Source organism: Eubalaena glacialis, chromosome 13 (genome assembly GCF_028564815.1).
Source record: "Eubalaena glacialis isolate mEubGla1 chromosome 13, mEubGla1.1.hap2.+ XY, whole genome shotgun sequence".
Classification (NCBI taxonomy): domain Eukaryota; kingdom Metazoa; phylum Chordata; class Mammalia; order Artiodactyla; family Balaenidae; genus Eubalaena; species Eubalaena glacialis.
Window position 1 is genome coordinate 72,269,312 of NC_083728.1, and position 21,909 is coordinate 72,291,220.

At 38.7% G+C, this 21,909-nt stretch overlaps 2 protein-coding genes across 6 annotated transcripts in view; one reads left to right on the plus strand and one right to left on the minus strand.

The window, feature by feature from the left end:
- Positions 1–286: 286 nt before the first annotated feature.
- Positions 287–13,716, minus strand: ERI2 (ERI1 exoribonuclease family member 2). The gene is given in 9 exon segments (XM_061209907.1): positions 287–1,968; positions 2,169–2,257; positions 7,544–7,625; positions 8,097–8,197; positions 9,589–9,745; positions 10,403–10,530; positions 11,069–11,152; positions 11,239–11,306; positions 13,628–13,716. Coding segments are annotated over 9 exon segments (2,133 nt in total). The 3' UTR covers positions 287–633.
- Positions 13,717–13,770: 54 nt separating this feature from the next.
- REXO5 (RNA exonuclease 5) overlaps positions 13,771–21,909 on the plus strand; it is a 43,140-nt gene continuing 35,001 nt past the window's right edge. For 3 of the 5 annotated variants that reach the window (XM_061208039.1, XM_061208041.1, XM_061208040.1), the window contains exons 1-4: positions 13,796–14,332; positions 19,033–19,145; positions 20,118–20,244; positions 21,332–21,428. In XM_061208039.1, coding sequence (XP_061064022.1) covers positions 14,192–14,332; positions 19,033–19,145; positions 20,118–20,244; positions 21,332–21,428 — 478 coding nt within the window. In that variant the 5' untranslated portion in view covers positions 13,796–14,191. The other 2 variants (XM_061208038.1, XM_061208037.1) reach the window with 2 other exon arrangements.

A 21,909-nucleotide genomic window follows, 5' to 3' on the forward strand; every position in this document is an offset into this window, starting at 1 on the left:
ATAAAAGTTTTTAGAAAAACTTAAAATATTAGATTATCATAATTGAAAACAGTCTAGTGATTTTTATTGGTCACATTTTTATTCAAACAATTAAAAATAGTTTAAAATTTGTTTCAAGGTCTAACTGTAAAAGAAGGATATCATATGTTGTACACTTGAAACCAATATAATATTGTATGGCAATTATAATTCAATAAAAAGAAACAAGGATATCATATACTAGTATTGCTGCTTATTATATTTAATCTAATAAATACAGTTTACCAAGTATTTCATTTGTGGTTCTTCAAAAAAGTATGATAAATTTGGCATGGGTTAATATATGAAATATAAATAAAATAGTATAAGACATTATCAGAATACTCATAATGTGTGGGAATTCAAGGGGCAATCAGGATTCATACATGAACAGAAGACAAATTAGATAACTGGTGAATGAAATTAGAAGCCTGTGAAATTCTTTTTTCTATTTTCAGTGTGTGTGTGTGTGAGAATGTGTTGAATAGCTTCAGTGTAGCTTACAGAGCTCAGATACACTATGTCCTCACAACTTGTAGCCCTATACAGATTTTTTTCTCTTTACTGCAGTAAAAGTCACATTGAGGTAAAAACATAGTTTACATGTAAAAAAAGTCAATTCCTCATTGAAGGTCTGAGTCTCAATGAATTTTTAGTAGAAAAATCTACATTTCTGTCACAAATATGGCTTGTTTCTGGAGAGTTAAAAGTGAGTCCCCCTGGGGAATGAGACAGAACTATGCTGTTGGCTCTCTCCTTTTGAAGTGTTTGTTCCCATTTGAAATAACCACAACATTTTCTCTTTTCTTGGTACTTCCCAATAGGACAACAATAGAAGACTTTTCCATGGTTCGGTCCATTATTAGAAGCAGCAAGTCTCTTAGATCTTCGGCCACACTTGCATAAAGGAGGTGTTATTTTCCCACCCTTCCAAGGATCTTGTACATTAACTGTAGAAGTTAAGATAGAAGGGAGAACCTTCCTGGAAGAACTTCCCCCTGGGGAGCCATTAGATGACGTAGGCTTTTCTTCATGAATAGTGAAGGTCTGTTTTTTTGCTGGTGGGAAAGGTAGGGGACTGGATGGATTCCTTTTAGCACCACCTAAATGAAGAGGATGTTTCCCCAAAACTAAAGGATGAGACATATTGGCATTAACACTGTTGAAGCTACTTGATTTACATTCAGGTAACTTAAAGTCAAAAGCATCTGAACCTGGATCTTTGGCTTCTTTTATATTATAAATAGTAGTATGTGGACTCTTATATACAATAGACTTAGAGGTATCAGATTTTTGAGGAGTTTCTTCTGTGCCTCCAAAGTTTTCTTGACTTAACATTTCAGATTTTTCTAAAACCATTAATCTTTCTCCAGAATTAAATGAAGTGTCTAAGTTTGAGTCACTAATGGGAGGCATACAATATATATTCTGCTCAGGTTGAGATGATGGCAGTAAAGCTACATCCTCCCAATCAGCCAACATAGGTAAACTGTCAAGAGCAGAACTCATTTCCATATCAGAAACATTATTAACGGATGAAATGGTAGTTGAAACAAGTATCAATTCTGAACCAACTGTTGAAGACTCAGAATTGGTATTAAATGCAAGATGTTGGTTTATTTGCTTCTGCATAGGTGTATTCAAACTGGAAGACTGTAACTGCCCCAGAGAGGTCCAGGACTTAGTATTAAAAAGAGATAAACAGCTTTTGACATTCTGAAGACCTGCTTTTCCATTGCCCTTTAGTTGTAACTGATCTTGCTGTACCTTTATAGGAAAATTTACACCAACTGACTTCATTTGAACTTCCTCGTAGGATTTTATTGTATTTTTAGGCTCCCCACCATATATGCTGGGATCATGAATGCTACTGTTGCAGGCTGATATTTCTTCAACTTGATCCATATTCAAATTTCTGGTGAAAATGTTAGGATTCCTCTTAGTGGGAACCTATGATTTCACAGACAAATCCAACAGCTTTAGACATTCTGCATTCATAATTTCTTTAGTACACATTGTATGACAAAAAAGAAAAATGTCATCATTGATTGATTTATAAATGATAGCATACATGACGTCTACATTTCAACTTGCCTATGATTACTTCTGGAGTTTGAAATAACAGAATAAAGAGGTAAGACACCACTAACCTTGTTCAAGGACCTTGTAATTTTCATTAAGCAACCATCCCTGATCATTTTCCAAGCAAGAAGGGCAGTATTCCTAGAATCATCCAACCCTGAGGAAAGAGATATCAAACACTGAACTTAGCAGTACCAGTATAAAGAAATATAGCAGAAAATACCACCACTTAAGCAGACATTGGAACATACTGTTGGTTTTCTGATCATCTAATTTTAATCATGAAAAATGGTCTTGTAGAAAGCTGTGGCAGCCTTACCAATGAAAGATTTCTCACATTTACAGAGGAGGTGAAATTTTGTTAGACAGTTCGAAAATATATGACCGAGTCCTGCCCACACTGTCCTGGGAGTGCACGGAGAGCGGCTGCCCATAGGAGACCTACAAGCAGATGCCAGGCCCAGCCCCTGCTGTCCCAGGAGTGCGTGGATAACCCTCACCCCTAGGAAATCCACAAGAAGCCACCAAACCTGCCCCTGCTGTCCTGGGAATGCGTGGAGACCACCTGCCCATACAAGACCCCAGAGCAGGCGCCAAGCCCTGCCCCCACTGTCTCGGGAGTGTGTGAATAGCAGTCACCCATAGGAGACCCATGAGCAGGTATTCATCACTGGTACTGGCCTGTAATTTTCTTTTTTTGTGGTATCTTTGTCTGGTTTTGGTATCAGGGTGATGGTGGCCTCATAGAATAAGTTTGGGAGTTTTCCTTCCTCTGCAATTTTTTGGAACAGTTTCAGAAGGATAGGTGTTAGCTCTTCTCTAAATGTTTGATAGAATTTACCTATGAAGCCATCTAGTCCTGGACTTTTGTTTGTTGGGAGTTTTTTAATCACAGTTTCAATTTCATTACTTGTGATTGGTCTGTTCATATTTTCTATTTCTTCCTGGTTCAGTCTTGGGAAGTTGTACCTTCCTAAGAATTTGGCCATTTCTTACAGGTTGTCCGTTTTATCTGCATACAGTTGCTAGTCTCTTATGATCCTTTGTATTTCTGTGGTGTCAGTTGTAAGTTCTCCTTTTTCATTTCTAATTTTATTGATTTGAGTCCTCTCCCTTTTTTTCTTGATGAATCTGGCTAAACGTTTATCAATTTTGTCTATCTTCTCAGAGAACTAGCTTTTAGTTTCACTGATCTTTGCTATTGTTTTCTTCGTCTCTATTTCACTTATTTCTGCTCTGATCTTTACGATTTCTTTCCTTCTACTAAGTTCAGGTTTTGTTTGTTCTTCTTTCTCTAGTTGTTTAGGTTCCTGAGGTAAGACTGTATTGCTATAAACTTCCCTCTTAGAACTGCTTTTGCTGCATTCCGTAGGTTTTGGATCGTTGTGCTTTTGTTTTCATTTGTCTCTAGTATCATTCTTTAACATCATACACAAAAATAAACTCAAAATAGATTAAAGACCTAAATGTGAGACTGGACACTATCAAACTGTTAGAGGAAAACATAGGCAGAACGCTCTGACATAAATCGCAGCAATATCTTTTTTGATCTGTCTCCCAGAATGATGGAAATAAAAACAAAAATAAAGAAATGGGACCTAATTAAACTCAAAAGCTTTTTCACAGCAAAGGAGACCATAAACGAAACGAAAAGACAACCCACAGATTAGGAGAAAATATTTGCCAACGATGTGACTGAGAAGGGATTAGTCTCCAAAATTTACAAACAGCTCATGTGGCTTAATATCAGCAAAACAAACAACCCAATCAAAAAAGGGGCAGAAGGCCTAAATAGACATTTCTCCAAAAAATATACAGATGGCTAAGAGGCACATGAAAAGATGTTCAACATCGCTAATTATTAGAGAAATGCAAATCAAAACTACGATGAGATATCACCTCACACCAGTTAGAATGGCTATCATCAAAAAATCCACAAACAATAAATGCTGGAGAGGGTGTGGAGAGAAGGGAACTCTCCTACACTGTTGGTGGGAATGTAAATTGGTGCAGCCACTGTGGAAAACAGTATGGAGGTTCCTTAAAAACCTAAAAATAGAGCTACCATATGATCGTGAAATCCCACTCCTGGCAGGTATCTGGAGAAAAACATGGTCTGAAAGGATACATGCACCCCAATGTTCAGCATTGTTTCCAAAACATGGAAGCAACCTAAATGTCCATCGACAGAAGAATGGATAAAGAAGATGTGGTACATGTATACAATGGAATATTACTCAGCCATTAAAAAGAATGAAATAATGCCATTTGCAGCAACATAGATGGACCTACAGATTTTCATACTGAGTGAAGTAAGTCAGACAGAGAAAGATGAATATCAAATATCACTTATATGCGGAATCTAAAAAAAAATGATACAAATGAATTTATTTACAAAACAGAAACAGACTCACATACTTAGAGAACAAACTTATGATTGGCAGGGGTGAGTGGGGAGAGGGATAGTTAGGGAGTTTGGAATTGACATGTACACACTGCTACATTTAAAAAGGATAACCAACAAGGACCTCCTGCATAGCACAGGGAACTCTGCTCAATATTATGTAACAACCTAAATGGGAAAAGGATATGAAAGAGAGTAGACACATGTATATGTATTACTGAATCACTTTGCTGTACACCTGAAACTAACACAACATTGTTAATCAACTATACTCCAGTATAAAATAAAAAGTTAAAAAAAAAAAAACCCTATAGGATCATCTCAATAGATGCAGAAAAAGCTTTTGACAAAATTCAACATCCATTTATAATAAAAGCTCTCCAGAAAGTGGGAATAGAGGGAAATTACCTCAACATAATAAAGGCCATATATGACAAACTCACAGCTAACATCATTCTCAATGGTGAAAAGCTGAAAGCATTCCCTCTAAGATCAGGAACAAGGCAAGGCTGTCCACTCTCGCCACTTCTATTCAACATAGTTTTGGAAGTCCTAGCCACGGCAATCAGAGAAGAAAAAGAAATAAAAGGAATCCAAACTGGAAAAGAAGAAGTAAAACTGATACTGTTTGCAGATGATGTGATACTATGCATAGAAAATTCTAAAGATGCTACCAGAAAACTACTAGAGCTCATCAATGAATTTGGTAAAGATGCAGGATACAAAATTAATGCACAGAAATCTCTTGCACCCCTATACACTAACAACGAAAGATCAGAAAGAGAAATTCAGGAAATAATCCCATTTACCATTGCATCAAAAAGAATAAAATACTTAGGAATAAACCTACCCAAGGAGACAAAAGACCTGTACTCAGAAAACTATAAGAAACTGATGAAGGAAATCAAAGACGACACAAATGGAAAGATATACTGTGTTCTTGGATTGGAAGAATCAATATTGTCAAAATGACTATATTACCCAAAGCAAGCTACAGTTTCAATGCAATCCCTACCAAATTATCAATGGCATTTTTCACAGAATTAGAACAAAAATTTTAATTTGTATGGAAACACAAAGACCCTGAATAGCCAAAGCAATCTTGAGAAAGAAAAAGGGAGCTGGAGGAATCAAGCTCCCCGACTTCAGACTATACTACAAAGCTACAGTAAGCAAAACAGTATTACACTGGCACAAAAGCAGATATATAGATCAATGGAACAGGATAGAAAGCCCAGAAATAAATTCACGCATCTATGGTCAATTAATCTATGACAAAGGAGGCAAGAATATACAATGGAGAAAAGACAGTCTCTTCAATAAGTGGTGCTGGAAAAACTGGACAGCTACATGTAAAAGAATGAAATTAGAACATTCTCTAACACTGTATACAAAAATAAACTCAAAATGGATCAAAGATCTAAATGTAAGGCTGGCTACTATAAAACAGAGGAAAACCTAGGCAGAACACTCTTTGACATAAATTGCAGCAATATTTTTTTTGATCTGCCTCCTAAAGTAATGAAAATAAAAACAAAAATAAACAATTGGGACCTAATTAAACTCAAAAGCTTTTGCACAGCAAAGGAAACCATAAACAAAACAAAAAGACAACCCACAGAATTGGAGAAAATATTTGCAAACAAAGCGACCTACAAGGGATTAATCTCCAAAATACACGAACAGCTCAAGCAACTCTATGTCAAAAAAACCCCAAACAACCCAAATGAAAAATAGGCAGAAGACCAAAATAGACATTTCTCCAAAGAAGACATACAGATGGCCAAAAAGCACATGAAAAGATGTTCAACATCACTAATTATCAGAGAAATGCAAGTCAAAACTACAGTGAGGTATCATCTCACACCGGTAAGAATGGCCATCATCAAACAGTCTACAAACAATAAATGCTGGAGAAGATGTAGAGAAGAGGGACCTCCTACACTGTTGGTGGGAATGTAAATTGGTACAACTACTATGGAGAACAGTATGGAGGTTCCTTAAAAAACTAAAAATAGAACTACCATATGATCCAGCAATCCCACTCCTGGGCATATATCCAGAGAAAACCATAATCTGAAAAGATACATGCACCTCAATGTTCAGTGCAGCACTGTTTACAATAGCCAAGACATGGAAGCAACCTAAATGTCCATCAACAGAGGAATACATAAAGAAGACGTGGTACATATATACAGTGGAACATTACTCAGTCATAAAAAAGAATGAAATAATGCCATTTGAAACAACATGGATGGACCTAGAGATTATCATACTAAGTGAAGTATGTCAGACAGAAAAATACAAAATATCGTATGATACTGGTCATATGTGGAATCTAATTTTAAAAAAAAGATACAAATGAACTTATTTACAAAATAGAACCAGACTTACAGATATCAAAAAAACCTTATGGTTACCAAAGGGGAAACGTTGGGGGGAGGTATAAATCAGGAGCTTGGGATGAACATACACACACTACTATATATAAGATAGATAACCAACAAGGACCCACTGTATAGCACAGGGAACTCTACTCAATATTCTGTGATAACCTATATGAGAAAAGTATCTAAAAAAGAATGAATATATGTATATGTATATATGAATCACTTTGCTGTACACCTGAAACTAGCACAACACTGTAAATCAACTATATTCCAAAATTAAAATTAAAAAAAAATATATGACCAACATTCTGTAGGGACCATGTTTTATGAGTAATCTAATAGTCTTGTTCAGTTTTTTCCCTAGTCCACTGTATTATTTGGGCATTTGTTTATAATCTCCATTTGATTTGGCTATTTCTTTTCATTCTTTTTAGCAAGTAGAAAGCCACTACATGACAGTCTTTATCTTACAATATTTTATGAAAGTGGTAATTTGAAAATCTTGGAAACAATTTGAATTGTATAGATTAGGGCTTTTTTCAGGCTGAAGGATATTCTTTGTTAATGACATCATCAAAAAATGAAGTTCAAATGAAAGATTGTATAAAGATAGAATGACTTACATAATAAAATTTTAAATTATACTAACCGAAATGTTCTCGCCCCAAGAATTCTATTCCCACTTCCTGCAGGGCACCACTTAGTCCTTTTGGTTTTCTCCTATAGAAAATCTAGTCAAATAAAAGACAATATGTCTTAAAAAATGATTACTATTTGAAAGGCTATGTACTTTTTTTTAAAGTTTTTTTTTTTTTAAATATTTATTTATTTGGCTGCGCAGGGTCCTAGTTGCGGGATCTTTGTTGCAGCACGTGGGATTTTTAGTTGTGGCATGTGGGATCTAGCTCCCTGACCAGGGATCGAACCTGGGCCCCTTGCATTGGGAGCGTGGAGTCTTAACCACTGGACCACAAGGGAAGTCCCTTAGGGGCTAGGTATTAACCATTTACTTCTCATAATTTTTATTCTATTAGATTTGGAATGTGCTTATTTTTGTGTTCTATATATTTTAAGAAAAGTATTTATGTGACTGTTTCAAAGCAAAATATTTTGTTTGTAGAAACTCATACCCATGCGTGGGATAAAGTTTAATCATTTTTCAATAGAAAGAAAGTGAACATGCCCCCATCTTTGACCCTTACCTTGTAAGTTACTCTGAGATCAATCCAAGAATTAAGGAACACAGGTTTCAGCAACTGTTTTCTTTTACACTCATACTCCAGGCAAACCCCCAAGTCCCAGTCTGCATTAAGTATATTAAAATAGAACAAAGTCAATGATGCCAGCAGTTTTTACTTATGCTATCATTTACAAATAAAATGGTGAAAGATGACATAAAACAGAATAGCAGGACTTAGAATAATATATGAAAGCATATATTATACTATAATAGTATACTATATTTAAAATATAATATATACTACATATGGTATATATAACATACTATATAATATATAAAAGAGTAAAATTTAATTGCCCTGGTAATATCTAACAATTATTCATAACTTACTATTAAGAAATTAGGTTGGTAACTAAGTTTCAAAATGATTTCTTAAAAACCCACTAAAACACACTGATACTTCAGAAAGAAGAGTAAGGTGTCACATTACAAGGTCTAGATGGAAAAGATTATGTGCTTTCAACATTCTAGAAAATATTAATGTAATTGAGAAACCAAACATCTTACAGGGACCCTTTTGGGCTATACCCCACAGGCCTGCAAGCCCTGTACTTGCCCAACCTCACGACAGAATAAAGAGCCCGAATCAGTGACACAGACATCAAGGATTTAATGAACAGGGGGAACATACACGTCTGAAGCAAGGTCTTAGAGCGACACTCCACCACGTGAAGCAGATGGCAGCAGTCTTCTGCTAAGTGTTACCAGTCACAGGGGGAACTGACATCAGGTTGGCTCATGAGTTCCCAGGGAAACCAACTAAGGAGCAAGCCCTTATGCCCCTTTGATAAGCTATCATGGTGGAGATATTCTGATCTAAAGATTAGAACAATCACTAGCTGGGGCCAGGGGCAAGTATGTGTTAAGAGGGGAGGTCAGTCATGTGAGTAGGGTGTAAGTAAAGCAGGGACTGGTCAATCAGGGGATGTACAGAGAACAAGAGAATAGCCATCTTGAGTGGCCTGATCATACAGACCCAAGACTATCAGTGCTATGCCATCAATGGCACAGCATTGCTATCAATGACTATTAACGGGAATGCTCTAACATGGGCATAGAAAAGGTCTACTTTAAATGGCCCATTTTCCCCTTGATGTCTACATTAGAAGTGTGAAAGTATAAAAGCAAAGGTTGTGAGTTGAATAAGGACTCTTTTTTTTCAAAGTTGTAGAAAATAGCATGCTAAGAGTTTTCACCAGTCTTTGTCTGGATTCAGGAGAACAGAGAGGAGCAGTCTAGAAAGATTCTTTAAAGTTAGGGCTTAAATTTTTAAGAAATTTAAAAAATTTTAAATATGAATAAATTTACTTTTCTTGGTTAACATCTGCTAGACACTTAGATTTCTTTTCGTGGCCCAGGAAGCTAACAAGTATAATTTCTACCAGAGATAAAGAATTACACAGTGGCAACACTACTCATTTATGATTGATAGATACAACATTTTTTTTTTTTACCTGACCAAGTAACAAATGCACATAATTTTACTTCAGAAGTAGAAATATCTGAAACCCTAGTAGCAAAAATAATTTTCTTCTGTTGCTGAATCTTCTGAATCCATTTACAGAACTAAGACAAGCAAATCTTCAGAGGGACTCCTTCATCAACTTGAGCCTGAATAGAGTCATAAAATCTGAATTCAACAACTGAATTCCATAATTATTGAGCACATAAGTAGGCAGTGTGGGGGGGATATACAACAAAAAAGAAGAAATTCTAACTGGCAAAGAGTTCATCTAGTGAAAAGATGTTAAAACACATGGGAGAGAAATAATATAAACGTTAGAATTCTGCAAGGTAAGAAAAATTCGGTTGATCAATCTAAATCACACAGAAATACAATAAATATATCTCGATCGACAGAAATTTGATGTCACTTAATTTCTATAAAATATGGAAATTGATATACATCTTTATAACACTATTCTTTCTTTCTTTTTTTTTTTTTTTTGGCCACACCACGTGGGATCTTAGTTCCCTGACCAGGGATCGAACCTGTGCCCTCGAGGTACAGTGTCTTAACCACTGGACCGCCAGTACAGCGTCTTAACCACTGGGAAGTCCAATTCTTTCTAATTTTTAAAGATTCCAATGGGCTTCTGGAGGGGACATTATTTCTCCTAACAGTGAATAAATCTAATTCCAAATGGCATATAGCTTTTATTTTCTTTTTGAAACTGATTTCTGAATTTTAATAGCTGCATCTCGCCTGCTTGTTTTTTGTTGGGGTGGGAGGATGAGAAGAGAAGTGAAGAAAAGAGAAGGGCATACCTGCTTTATGCCTGTTAGTTCCATGCAAAATTCAGAAAGAATTGGATGTTCCTGAGGCTGAACATAAGCATGGAACTCAGATTCAATCTCTCCAGTTGATGTGTTTAGCAATACAGCTGGAAATTCAACTACATGAAAGAATCATCAATTGACACTTGAATATACAATTGTTAAATTAATGCTGCAATCACTCTAAATTAAATATATATTACCATCATATAGCATTCATTATTAAACAATCATTGTTTTAGTTAAAGCATATTAAAATGAACAAAGCAGTGTAATGTAATGGTTAAAGTTATGCCAAAGAATAAGTCAAACTATTAAAGTTACAGGTATATCTACTTAAAACTCTTGAATATATTTCCATAATTAAATATGAAGACCATATGAAAATTGAAACATACTTCTTTTTGCAAAGGCATTATGTTTTTTTCAGTTTCTATGCATTTGAGATTTTGTATACAATCCTAAAACAATTATTTTATATGATGACACATTTAGGTATTAGGTTTTTGGGTTTTTTTGTCAAGTCAGATTTTATAGTAAATTACCAATTCATAGATCATTTTGTTTTCTTTAACTGTTAACTGTTTTATATCTATAAACTTTAAAGTAACTTATCTAGTGTTACCTTTGGCCATTCGCAGTCAAGTTCAGACTTACTTATTTCCTGGCTACGGTGGCGTTTCCCATCATTCCAACAAGTCGACTCAAAATCAATGACAATTAAGTAGTCAAACAACTGCTCTGCAAAAGATCAGAGTGTCCTTATGTTTTACCAGTGTTAAAAATGCAAGGCTACAGAAAATAAAGAAATGAAGCACACTACTTACTAGATTTGCTTCTTCCTAGATTTCCATTTGCCGGTGCAATTGACTTTCTCCTAATTAATCCAAGCTGCCTAAAAATGTAAAACAATCCAGGTATGCTCAACAAACTCATTCATACTCCTGCTTATATAAGCTAACAAACTGATGGTATAACCCTCATTATTAATGGATTAATGTATTGTGATTGAGAGGAAATTGAACTAGACTGGTTCTTTGCACTCTTTTGACTTTAGCAGTCATTCTACCTGCATGGGCCTCAAAGTGCATATTTGTAAACTTAGACCAATTATTTGTGCTCCCCTTATTTTACAGTAATACTGAGGAACTCAAGTGATTTTAAAGATGCATTGAAAAGCTAAGTTATTTTTGCTTTTGCATTTTTCAAGCCCTTGCTATGTGTACAGCACAGCTGAGAGGAGACAGGGCAGGTCCAGTCTTCTAGGAGCTTAAAATATCTGGGTAAAGAAACTAGATATCCATAGCAAACTACTGAAAGGTAATATATGATAAAGGATCCTTAAGGGCAATATGCTAAGTCCACAGAAAGGGAAGATGCTTGTTACCTGAAAACTGTGCTCCCTTCTTGGTGGCTGTCAAGCCAAAAGACACAACCAAGGCAAAGAGTGGGAGAAGGGGGTCTTCCCTGGTGGCTCAGTGGTTAAGAATCCGCCTGCCAGTGCAGGGAACACGGGTTCGAGCCCTGGTCCGGGAAGATCCCACATGCCGCGGAGCAACTAAGCCCGTGTGCCACAACTACTGAGCCTGTGCTCTAGAGCCTGTGCTCTAGAGCCGGTGAGCCGCAACTACTGACCCCGCGTGCCATAACTACTGAAGCCCACACGCCTAGAGCCTGTGCTCCGCAACAAAGGCAAGCCACAGCAATGAGAAGCTAGCGCACCGCAATGAAGAGTAGCCCCCGCTCGCCACAACTAGAGAAAGCCCGCGTGCAGCAACCAAGACCCAACGCAGCCGAAAATAAATAATAAAATAAAATAAATTAATTAAAAAAAAAAGAGCAGGAGAGGGAAGGATTTATTACGTGCAGCAAGTAAGTAGAACAGCGGGGATCCTTTCCAAAGCAGTGTTTCTCCCAACTGCAAAATTGGGGAAGTTTTCAGCTAAGGGTACATGCATATTCATGAAAGAGTCCAAGCTTTAGCTGATAGAAGTCAAGAGGGTCAAAAAAGGTCAACATCAACATCCCTTGGGTTCCAGCTGATCTGGTGGTTGAGCGCCTCAGGCTAATCTTTACCACTGAAACAGAACTAGGAGTCTTTTTTTTTTTTTTGGCCGCACCACGTGGCTTGCAGGATCTTAGTTACTCAACCAGGGATCGAACCCGTGCCCGCTGCAGTGGAAGCGTGAAGCCCTAACCGCTGGACCACCAGGGAATTCCCAGAACCAGTGCTCTTTACAACTAATATATTATCTTTGCCACTGTTGCTTCTCTTGCCTAACAGTCGTTTGTTTCTGCATTCTTTTGTTCCTTTAAGATCATTACTTACTGAGACCTCTTCAAGGACAAGCATTGTGTCCACGCTTAGATTACAAAATGGCTTCGGCCAAAAATGGCTTCTGTTAAGAAAGCCATGCCTGGTTCTCTTTCTCCAGGGAACCCCTACCCTAACTGCTTACATGCTTACTGAGGTCCTAAGTGCCCTGAGACAAAACTACTGTGCTAAGTAGAGTTTAACTAGGTAGACAACTCCTGTTCTAGTTTTTTGTTTGACCTGTGATGGGGAGTTGAGAATAATGGGTAACACCTACTGACTGCTTACTACATAGCAGGCACTGAACTAAGATGGTGACCTCCTTTCATCCTCAACAACTGTACAAAGTAGTCACTTTTGCTACCTATATTTAATGGATAAGAAAACGAACTCAGCAATTTGCCAGAAAACACATATTTAGTCTGTGAACCCAGGATCATCCAACTGTGAAACCCATGCTATTCACTAATGCATTATACTGCTTCTATTAATCACAAACGTGAACAGCGCGTCCAAGAATCAGGAAAAAGGCCACAATGATTCTCCCTGTGAATTAAACGGATCACAAGTGGTGGGGTGAAAGGCTTGATGAGTGCGGTCGGGGCTGCCTGCGACCTCCGAACGGCCCTCCAGGGTCGTTCTTAATAGTTTCCCGAGGCCTGGTATAGGCAGACTGTGGCTCAAGGGCACAGAGTCGAGAGCCTCGGTCCTTCCACGCTCGCGAAGAGGGCTGCCTGAGGCTCGAGACTGAGGTCCAGGCAGAGACCTTTCAGCCTGGGCCGACCAGAACAGGTTGGGACGCCCGAGCTGCAGAGAACGGAGGCTGACACTGCGCACTCTGACGCGGACGCCAGCGCCGGACCGGGACCGACCCCCGCGCCGCCCGGAGCCCCCTAGCGTACCGTGCAAGCCTCTTGGTCGCCATTCCCGACGCTCCTTTCTCTTCACAGCCCAACTGCCGGAAGTCGCTGTACTCCCACTTCCGGCCCATTCAAACGCCGCGCGCCGCTGAGGAGGCAGCTAAGCGGTCGGCTCCGCCCAAGGCTGAGGCAGTTGCTGGGGTTGTCGGTGCTCTCCGCCCCGCCACTCTTCTGCGTCTTCGGGGAATCTGGGGCGTGGGGAGTGGTTTTAGCAGGGAAGCAGCTAGACAGCGCCCCTCTTCCCTCTTTTCCAACGGGCGGAGGCGCGTTTGCGGTTGGGGAAGCGTATCGAATCCGGCCTCTGGCGTCGACTGTAAAGCCGTTTGGCTTGGTGCGGCGTGGTTTTCTGCGCCGCGTTAACGGGGAAGACCGTTGGCACCCTCTCTTTCCGCGGCGGGCGGGGAGCGCTTCGTAAACTGAATTAAGGAGAGGATCTGAGGAGGGTTGTAGGCTGTCGAAGCCCTTGTGCTCCCCACTCAGGAGACGGCCCGGGCCATCTGGGCGTCGTGGTTTTCTCATCTCTAACCGATCTTTCTCCACAGGCTCATGGAGCCAGAGAAGGAAAGGACCGGGAGGACCCCCAAGAAGGGCAGGAAGAGGAGGCGGGTCCCGAATAAGCTGGTCGGGGCGTCTGAGGTGATGAGAGACCGTTGGGATCTTGAGGAGAGGCAGCAGCCCGAGGCCAAGGTGAGCAACGGGGGATCCCGAATGGGCGGCCCGAGGCAGTTTGGAGCTCCCAAATGATAATACAATACCACATACCTTAGGGCTGATATTGGCGGTTTAAAACAGGTGTTGTGCCTGGCACACGGGAAGTATGTTCGTTCAACAGATATTTATTGAAGTCTTCTGTGTGCCAGGAATTGCTCTAGCTTCTGGAAGTATCCCAGTGCATAAAAGCACAAAATCCCCTGCCCTCGTGCGGTTTACATTCCCATAGGGGAATAAGATTGATGATCATCTCTATCATTTATTGAGAGCTAAATAATGCCTTTCATCCCTTTAGTCATCAGATTTCTGTTGTCTTCCTTGGCACTTGGGGTACATCAGTGAATAAACAGAGATCGCTACTACCTTTCTAGTGGAGAGAAAAAGAAGATAAATAATAGATAATGATAAATCAGTTATATAGAAGGGAATTAGTGCTATGAAAACGTTTTTTAAATGGGATTCCTTTTTCTTTTTTTTTGCCCTATCCGATTGGCAAAGCAATTTTTTAAAGGTTAACGTGGTAGAAAGTCGAAGGAAGTTGACAATCTCATCACTTTATTTTGAAACAAACTTAAAGAAAATTTGCAAGGACAGTATCAAAAACTACCCCCCAGCCAACATTTGAAAGTACTGTAGTTGCTAACAGAATGCCTCCACCCACCCATATTTTAGTGTTTACATATTTCCTACAAACAATCTACATAACTAAAATGCAGCCATCAGAATCAGGAAATAACATGGATATATTGCTACCATCTAATACTCAGACCCCATTCAAGTTTCTCCAGTTCTAATAATGTCCTTTTTAGCAATAAGATCAAGTCTAGAATCATGTATTACAGTTAGTTGTCATGTCTCCTTCAATCCAAACAACTGTTCAGTCTTTTCTTTGACATTTGTGACATTACTACCTTTGAAGAATCCTGGACCAGCTATTTTGTAGAAGTTAGGTTTGTTTGTTTCCTCATTAATTAGATTCAGATTATACATCTTTGGCAGGAATATCACAGAAGTGATATTCTGTTCTCTTGTATTTTATCAGGTTGTACACAAGTTTGATTTGTCCCATTACTGGTGGTGTTAACCCTGATAACTTGATTAAGAACGTGTGTGCTAAACTTCTCTAAAGTTACTCTTTTTCTCTGTTATTTTGTGGGGAGATGCTTCCTCATTAAACTTGCAGTTTATTCATTTTTTTATTAGTATGAATTTGTGGATACCTATTTTATTCATTGAGTTATAATCCATTACTGTATTTATTTTGCTGCTCAAAATATCCCAGATTTGGCCATTAAGCTAGCTTCTGTGTCCCTTTAACATGACCCCATCATGCTTGAGCATTTCCTTATTTTTCTGTGCTTTCCCTGCCCCAGCCCTGGAATCAGCCACTTCTTCCAGGAGACTTAGTTCTTTTTAGTGGAGAGTGACATTTAGAAATCAAAATCTGGGTGCTAGATGTGTTTATTGCTATTGGTATGTCACTACTCCCAAAAAGAGAGCTAGGAAATATGTGTGTATATGTTTATACACACATACGCATGTTTACATTTAAATATTTTTCTGTATACATATTGAAAAACTGAATTCATATCAATATCTCTACTTCCAATCCAATTCCACAGGGTTCATTCTAGTTTTCTCCCTTTTCATATTTATAACTTACTTATATAACAGTGAGAAACCTGACTTCCATTATCTTCAGTATATTTGATCAGTCCCCCATTGCTGCCATTGCCCTACACCCTCACACCTTCCTTACCCTGCTTGGGCCCTTGTCATTCTGCATCTTATACCAGGTCACTCTCCTATGTGAATGCCTTCATTGCTGCTGTGACAAGCTACTACCCTCATCCTTCTCACATGGACACCCACACCCTTTTCAGGCTTTGAATTCGGTGACAGCCCTATTTGTCCCTCAGCATTGATGCCCTCCTTACTGTAAACAATTTCTGAAATCTGATGCCAGCCTCACTGCTCTCCAGTTGCCACTGCATGGATGCCCTCCTCATACCGCTCAGGCTTTGACACTTCACATTGGGCCACTGTCCTGCATATATATCCTGGGTTCCTACCCCTAGTCCTGGGCTTTCTCCCCTATAGGATGCCCTCCTCACCCTGCTCAGCCTCTGACATCGCATGTTCGGCAACCATGATTACTCACTGCCATGTAGATTCCTTACTCATACATTATCAATATCATACAGTTTTGTTTGGTAAATATAAATTGGTATATTCTTTCAGGAGTTAGCAGTATTGTCAGAATATAAGATATACATGCTTATTTTGACCAGGAATTTATCCTGAGAAAATAGGTGTACAAGGATGTCTGTACAAGGATGCTTATCATAATATTGTTCATAATTTTTTAAAACAACAACAGTGTCATCAATAGGGAATTTTTTTCAAATAAATTATAAGTTTTAAGTAAATTGAAAGAGTGGACTATTATTAAAATTGACTTTTGTTATGTTTAACAGATATGGAAAGATATTTATAGATTATTTTTTTTTTTTGGCCACGCTACGCAGCTTGCGGGATCTCTGTTCCCTGACCAGGGATTGAACCTGGGCCATGGCAGTGAAAGTGCCTAGTCCTAACCACTGGACTGCTAGGGAACGCCCCAATTTTTTTTTCTCTCTCTTTTTTTTTTTCTTGGTGGCGGGAGTTGGTTACAAAACAATGTAGAGTATAATCCCTTGGGAAACGTATAAAGTAGAGATGAAAAGAGTTTGGGCTTTGCAGCCTGCATTCTAGTCTTGGTTCTGCCACTTATCTGTTCGTCCATTTCTTTTTTTTTATTTTATTTTTGGCTGCATTGGGTCTTCATTGTTGCGCACAGGTTTTCTCTAGTTGCGTCGAGCGGGGGCTACTCTTCGTTGTGGTGCGTGGGCTTCTCATTGCGGTGGCTTCTCTTGTTGCGGAGCATGGGCTCAGTAGTTGTGGCTCGCAGGCTCAGTAGTTGTGGTGCACGGGCTTAGTTGCTCCGTGGCACGTGGGATCTTCCCGGACCAGGGCTCGAACCCATGTCCCCTGCATTGGCAGGGGGATTCTTAACCACTGTGCCACCAGGGAAGCCCCTGTTCCTCCATTTCTTTATCTGTAGCTTGCATTCTGGTCTTGGTTCTGCCACTTATCTGTTCCTCCATTTCTTTATCTGTAAAATGGGGATAACAGTAGTGCCCACTTGAGAAGACTTAAGAATTAAATGATTTAATAGATATAAAGTGCTCAGAACTATAAATGACTAATAATAAGTGTTCAACATTAGCTTTAAACAGTCACAGGGGAAAATAGCAATAATAATAATAATAATAATACCTGGTGTTTAAGTACTTATCTTAGGGTACGTCAGGCACTGGCCTCAGTACATTGCACTTACAATGTACCTCATTGGTCTTCCCAGTAATCTCATGAGGTAGGATTGTAGTTATTCTGTAAATGAAAAAACCTTAGTCTTAGAGATGTCAAGGCACTTGTCCCTAAGCTCTTAACATCTTAAGGCACTTAAGATGGTAGAGCTTTGGGGGACTTCCCTGGTGGTCCAGTGGTTAAGAATCTGCCTTCAAGTGCAGGGACGTGGGTTTGATCCCTGGTCCGGGAACTAAGATCCCACATGCTGCGGGGCAACTAAGCCCACGCACTGCAGCTACTGAGTCTGTGCACTCTAGAGCCCGCCTGCCACAACTAGAGAGCCTGCGTGCTGCAACTACTGAGGCTGTGCGCCACAATGAGAGATCCCGCATGCTGCAACGAAGATCCTGCATATTGCAACTAAGACCCGACGCAGCCAAATAATTAAATAAAATTTTTTAAAAAAAATGGTAGAGCTTGGTATTTGAACTCAGGTAGCGTGACTCCAGGGCTTGAGCTCCTAACCACTATTACTCTGCTGCCTCCCAGACCAAAGTGAAAGTGGTATTACTTGTACTTGAATTGTACAAATACAGGTGACTTATTTTCACTTATTTGTTGTGTTTTATCTGTTTTACCCTTCTCTATTATCTGACTCTTTTTTAACAAGCATGAATTACTTTAATAACTATATGTAAGTACGAAGCTATTTTAAGGAGAGTCTTAAAGTCTGACTCCTTAGGTTAGACCACATTGATCATCTATGAACTGGCTCCCACTTCTCTCTTCTCTCATATCTCTATTGCTCTGCAACATGCAGTCTTGACTCCAGCCAAACCAAACTAAGTGTTTAGACACAATGTTTCCTCCTACCTGGCTGACTCATTATTTTCAAGGTTCAACTCCATTATTTTCATCTCAGTGATGCTATCTCCAAAACTCTCCAATCCCCAAGGCAGTTCGTTAGCCTCCTTTGCTCCCTTACCTTTATAGTAGCACCCACATTATATTGGAATTACCTGTTTCTGCATTTTTCCCCCTAGTAGAATGGACTTCTTGAGAGCGTGAGTCATGTTTTATTCATCCTGCTATCCCTAGCACATAACCAAGTGTCTATAATTAAGGTTCTGTATCAGTGTTTATTAAATATCCTATTAATAATGTCATATCACAGTTTGTTTTAGACCTTCATTTCTAATTAGTAAGAACCCTCCTTATGTTTAGAGTATGCTAAAATAATAGAAACTAGAATATTTAAAAATTTGCCGTGTTTTGTTGATGTTCTTTATAATCATAATTTGTTATACTCTGATTTATCTTTGCAGAAAGCCCGCTTATCTACCATTTTATTTGCTGGAAACCGTGAAATAACTCATGGTCAGCTATGTGAATTGCTGAAGTGTGCAGTTCTGGGCAAACTCAGTGTTCCTAAACCTAGGTATGAGAAGAACGTAAATGGTGGGTATAGACCTGAGGTTTCATATTGGTATCTAGAGGACCATGTCTGCCTGATGTTTTTTATTTGCCACACAGAATGTCCTAAATTTTTTTTTTTTACAAAGTTGCCAACAATTTAAATTGGGAATCCCTTTATATCCATATTTTTTACTTCTTCGAAAAACTCTGGCAACTGTCCCTATGGCAACAATTTGTTGAAGCTGGATAGTGGCCTCCTGTTATAGATGTACACTTCAGTGTCCCACCTGGCCTGCTTCCCTTATTTACAGTATCTGTCTGGCTGCTATAGGTATTTTGGTTTATAACCTCCAGTGGAGACGTGATTGAAATAACATGATCATGTATTAAGAATCCCAATCTTTTTTCTTCTTTTAAAAATCAGGGGCAAAGAGAATTTTACTATTCTGATATCCTCAATGCCATTATTAAATGTCTAATGAAAATTGCATTTCTGTATGTACCAATACACAGTAGAGAGATTTTCATATGTACACTTCCGTCTGGGGGTGGAGTGGCTACATACCTCAAAAGCCCGCTTCTGCCTTAACAGATACTGTCATTGCTCTGTCACTTTATCTGAACTGGCTTTCTGGAAGCTGGTCATGTTACTGGCTTAGGAAGGACTGTAGAGCAGATTGGGATCTTGAAGATACGCCTTTGTAAACTGAGCTTAATTAGTTCCAATTTAAAACAAATCTTAATAGGATTTTGGATTTGAATGCATTGTGTTTCACTTGGTATTATACTTGATTTGAATGGAATAAATAATTATCTCAAGAGATCTTTATTTGAATTCTGTGCAGTAATAGCTGTTCTCCATTTCCAGGCAGTCAGTGAGTGATGATAAACTCCAATATCTGTTGCTCAGTGCTTTTTTCACACTTCCCTTCTGTATGTCTGTAACTGACTTGACGGTATCAGTCTTAGCTTTGTTGGTTTGATTTTTCAACAGCTGGTGCCAGCTTTTTCACCAAAACCACCTGAACAACGTGGTGGTTTTTATACTGCAGGGAATGAGTCAGCTACACTTTTACAGGTTCTATTTGGAGTTTGGGCTTCTCCGAAAGGCATTCAGACACGTAAGTTAAGAAAACTTTGTATTCGGACCAGAGTCAGGTCCTCACACTCAGAGATTAGTGCACATGTCTCAGATTGTGCTCCTTGGCAACCTGATTGAACAAGCAATAGAAGTTGTAGAAAGCTAAAAAGATTACGCTTGATACCTGAGATTAGATTGTTGAAATTAGATTTATCTCTGATTTTTTTCTTTGGTAATCTAGGCAAAACCCTTAATCCCAGATTGCAATCTAGTTCCCAGATTGTAGTTGATATTGTCACATTTTATTTGGGCTTTGGCATTTTCAAAAATTGTAAAATTTACATAAAATCTATATTTTTTGGCCTCTCTTGACAACATCACAAGATTAGGTTCCCTTAAAACAGTATCTGGAGCTGAATAGCAGCTGTCTTTAGAAAGGGCATGTGCTCTCCATTTTACCATAGCCTCCTCCATTCTTTATCAGACTGTTTCATCCATTTACCCCTGAGAGCATTTGAATTGGTGAGCCCTAACCTAACACCCTTGGGTCTCCATTTTCTTTTTTGCTTTCATTTATTGACACTACCTATGTGCTAGGCCCTGTATTAATCATACTATATGCATCATCTTTAATTCTTACAATAGTCCTATAAGAGATACTTTTTTATTCCCATTTTATACATAAGGAAACTGAGTAACGCACCCAAGTTACAGCTAGTAAGTGGAATTTACAGCTGGAATTGAAGCCCAGGTGAGCCTGAGACTTGAACTCTCAATCTCTTTGCTTTTCTGTGTCATCCACTTGGCATGTTATCCACTAAAGTAATAGGTATGAAAGTGCTTTGAAAAATATAAGGAACTTTGCTTTTCTAAGTTATACATTTTTGTAATGTTTGTTTCTTTTGTATAGTGTGTAATTAGAGAAGCAAAGAAAACTTCTGGGGTAGGATAAATGTGGCTTCACTTATTTAGTCACTTTTACAATTTAAGGAAACAGTCCTCATTTTACAATGCAAACAATTAAGGTCCAGATCTTTCATAGCACTGAGCTGACAATAAAAGTCTAGGTCTGAAAGTATTTTAACTGTTTTCAAGCATTTTTGTAAAAACCTATTATGTATCTTCAGAAGTTCTGCTTGCCTCCCCCATCATCTGATTTCCTAGCTGATATCATTGGGCTGCAAAAGAAACAAATAATTGGGGATCTGCCTAAAGAAATGGAAGGTATGACTATAAGTAACTTAAGCAGAAAAGCAATTTTGTGTGTGTGTGTGTGTGTGTGTGTGTTTTAAGGAAAAAATGGGTAAGTACCAAGGGGGATTAGATAGCAGGAAACATAACCAGGGTTCATGCCTCAGAAATCATTTGGTTAGGTTAGATAGCTAAGTCTGCTCCCTGGATATCACTGACACTGGACTCAAACTGTCACTGGGTCTTTGTACCCACAAGTGTACACATGGGAAGGAAGATCTTGCCTTTGACTGATGTAGGGGATACTCACTAATACTACTCACAGTGGGGAATAGGCAGATTTGGATGCTGGCCAGCTAAACTATAAATATCCATGATGTCAGTGTTTTTCAAACTGGGTTGTATCCTGTTAGCAAGTTATAGCTGACCTTCTCTTTTGGGGGGAGAAGAGGTGAGTGATGGAATAGACCTTAACAGTTCATTGCACATAGTAAGGTAAGTATTGTTCAATAAT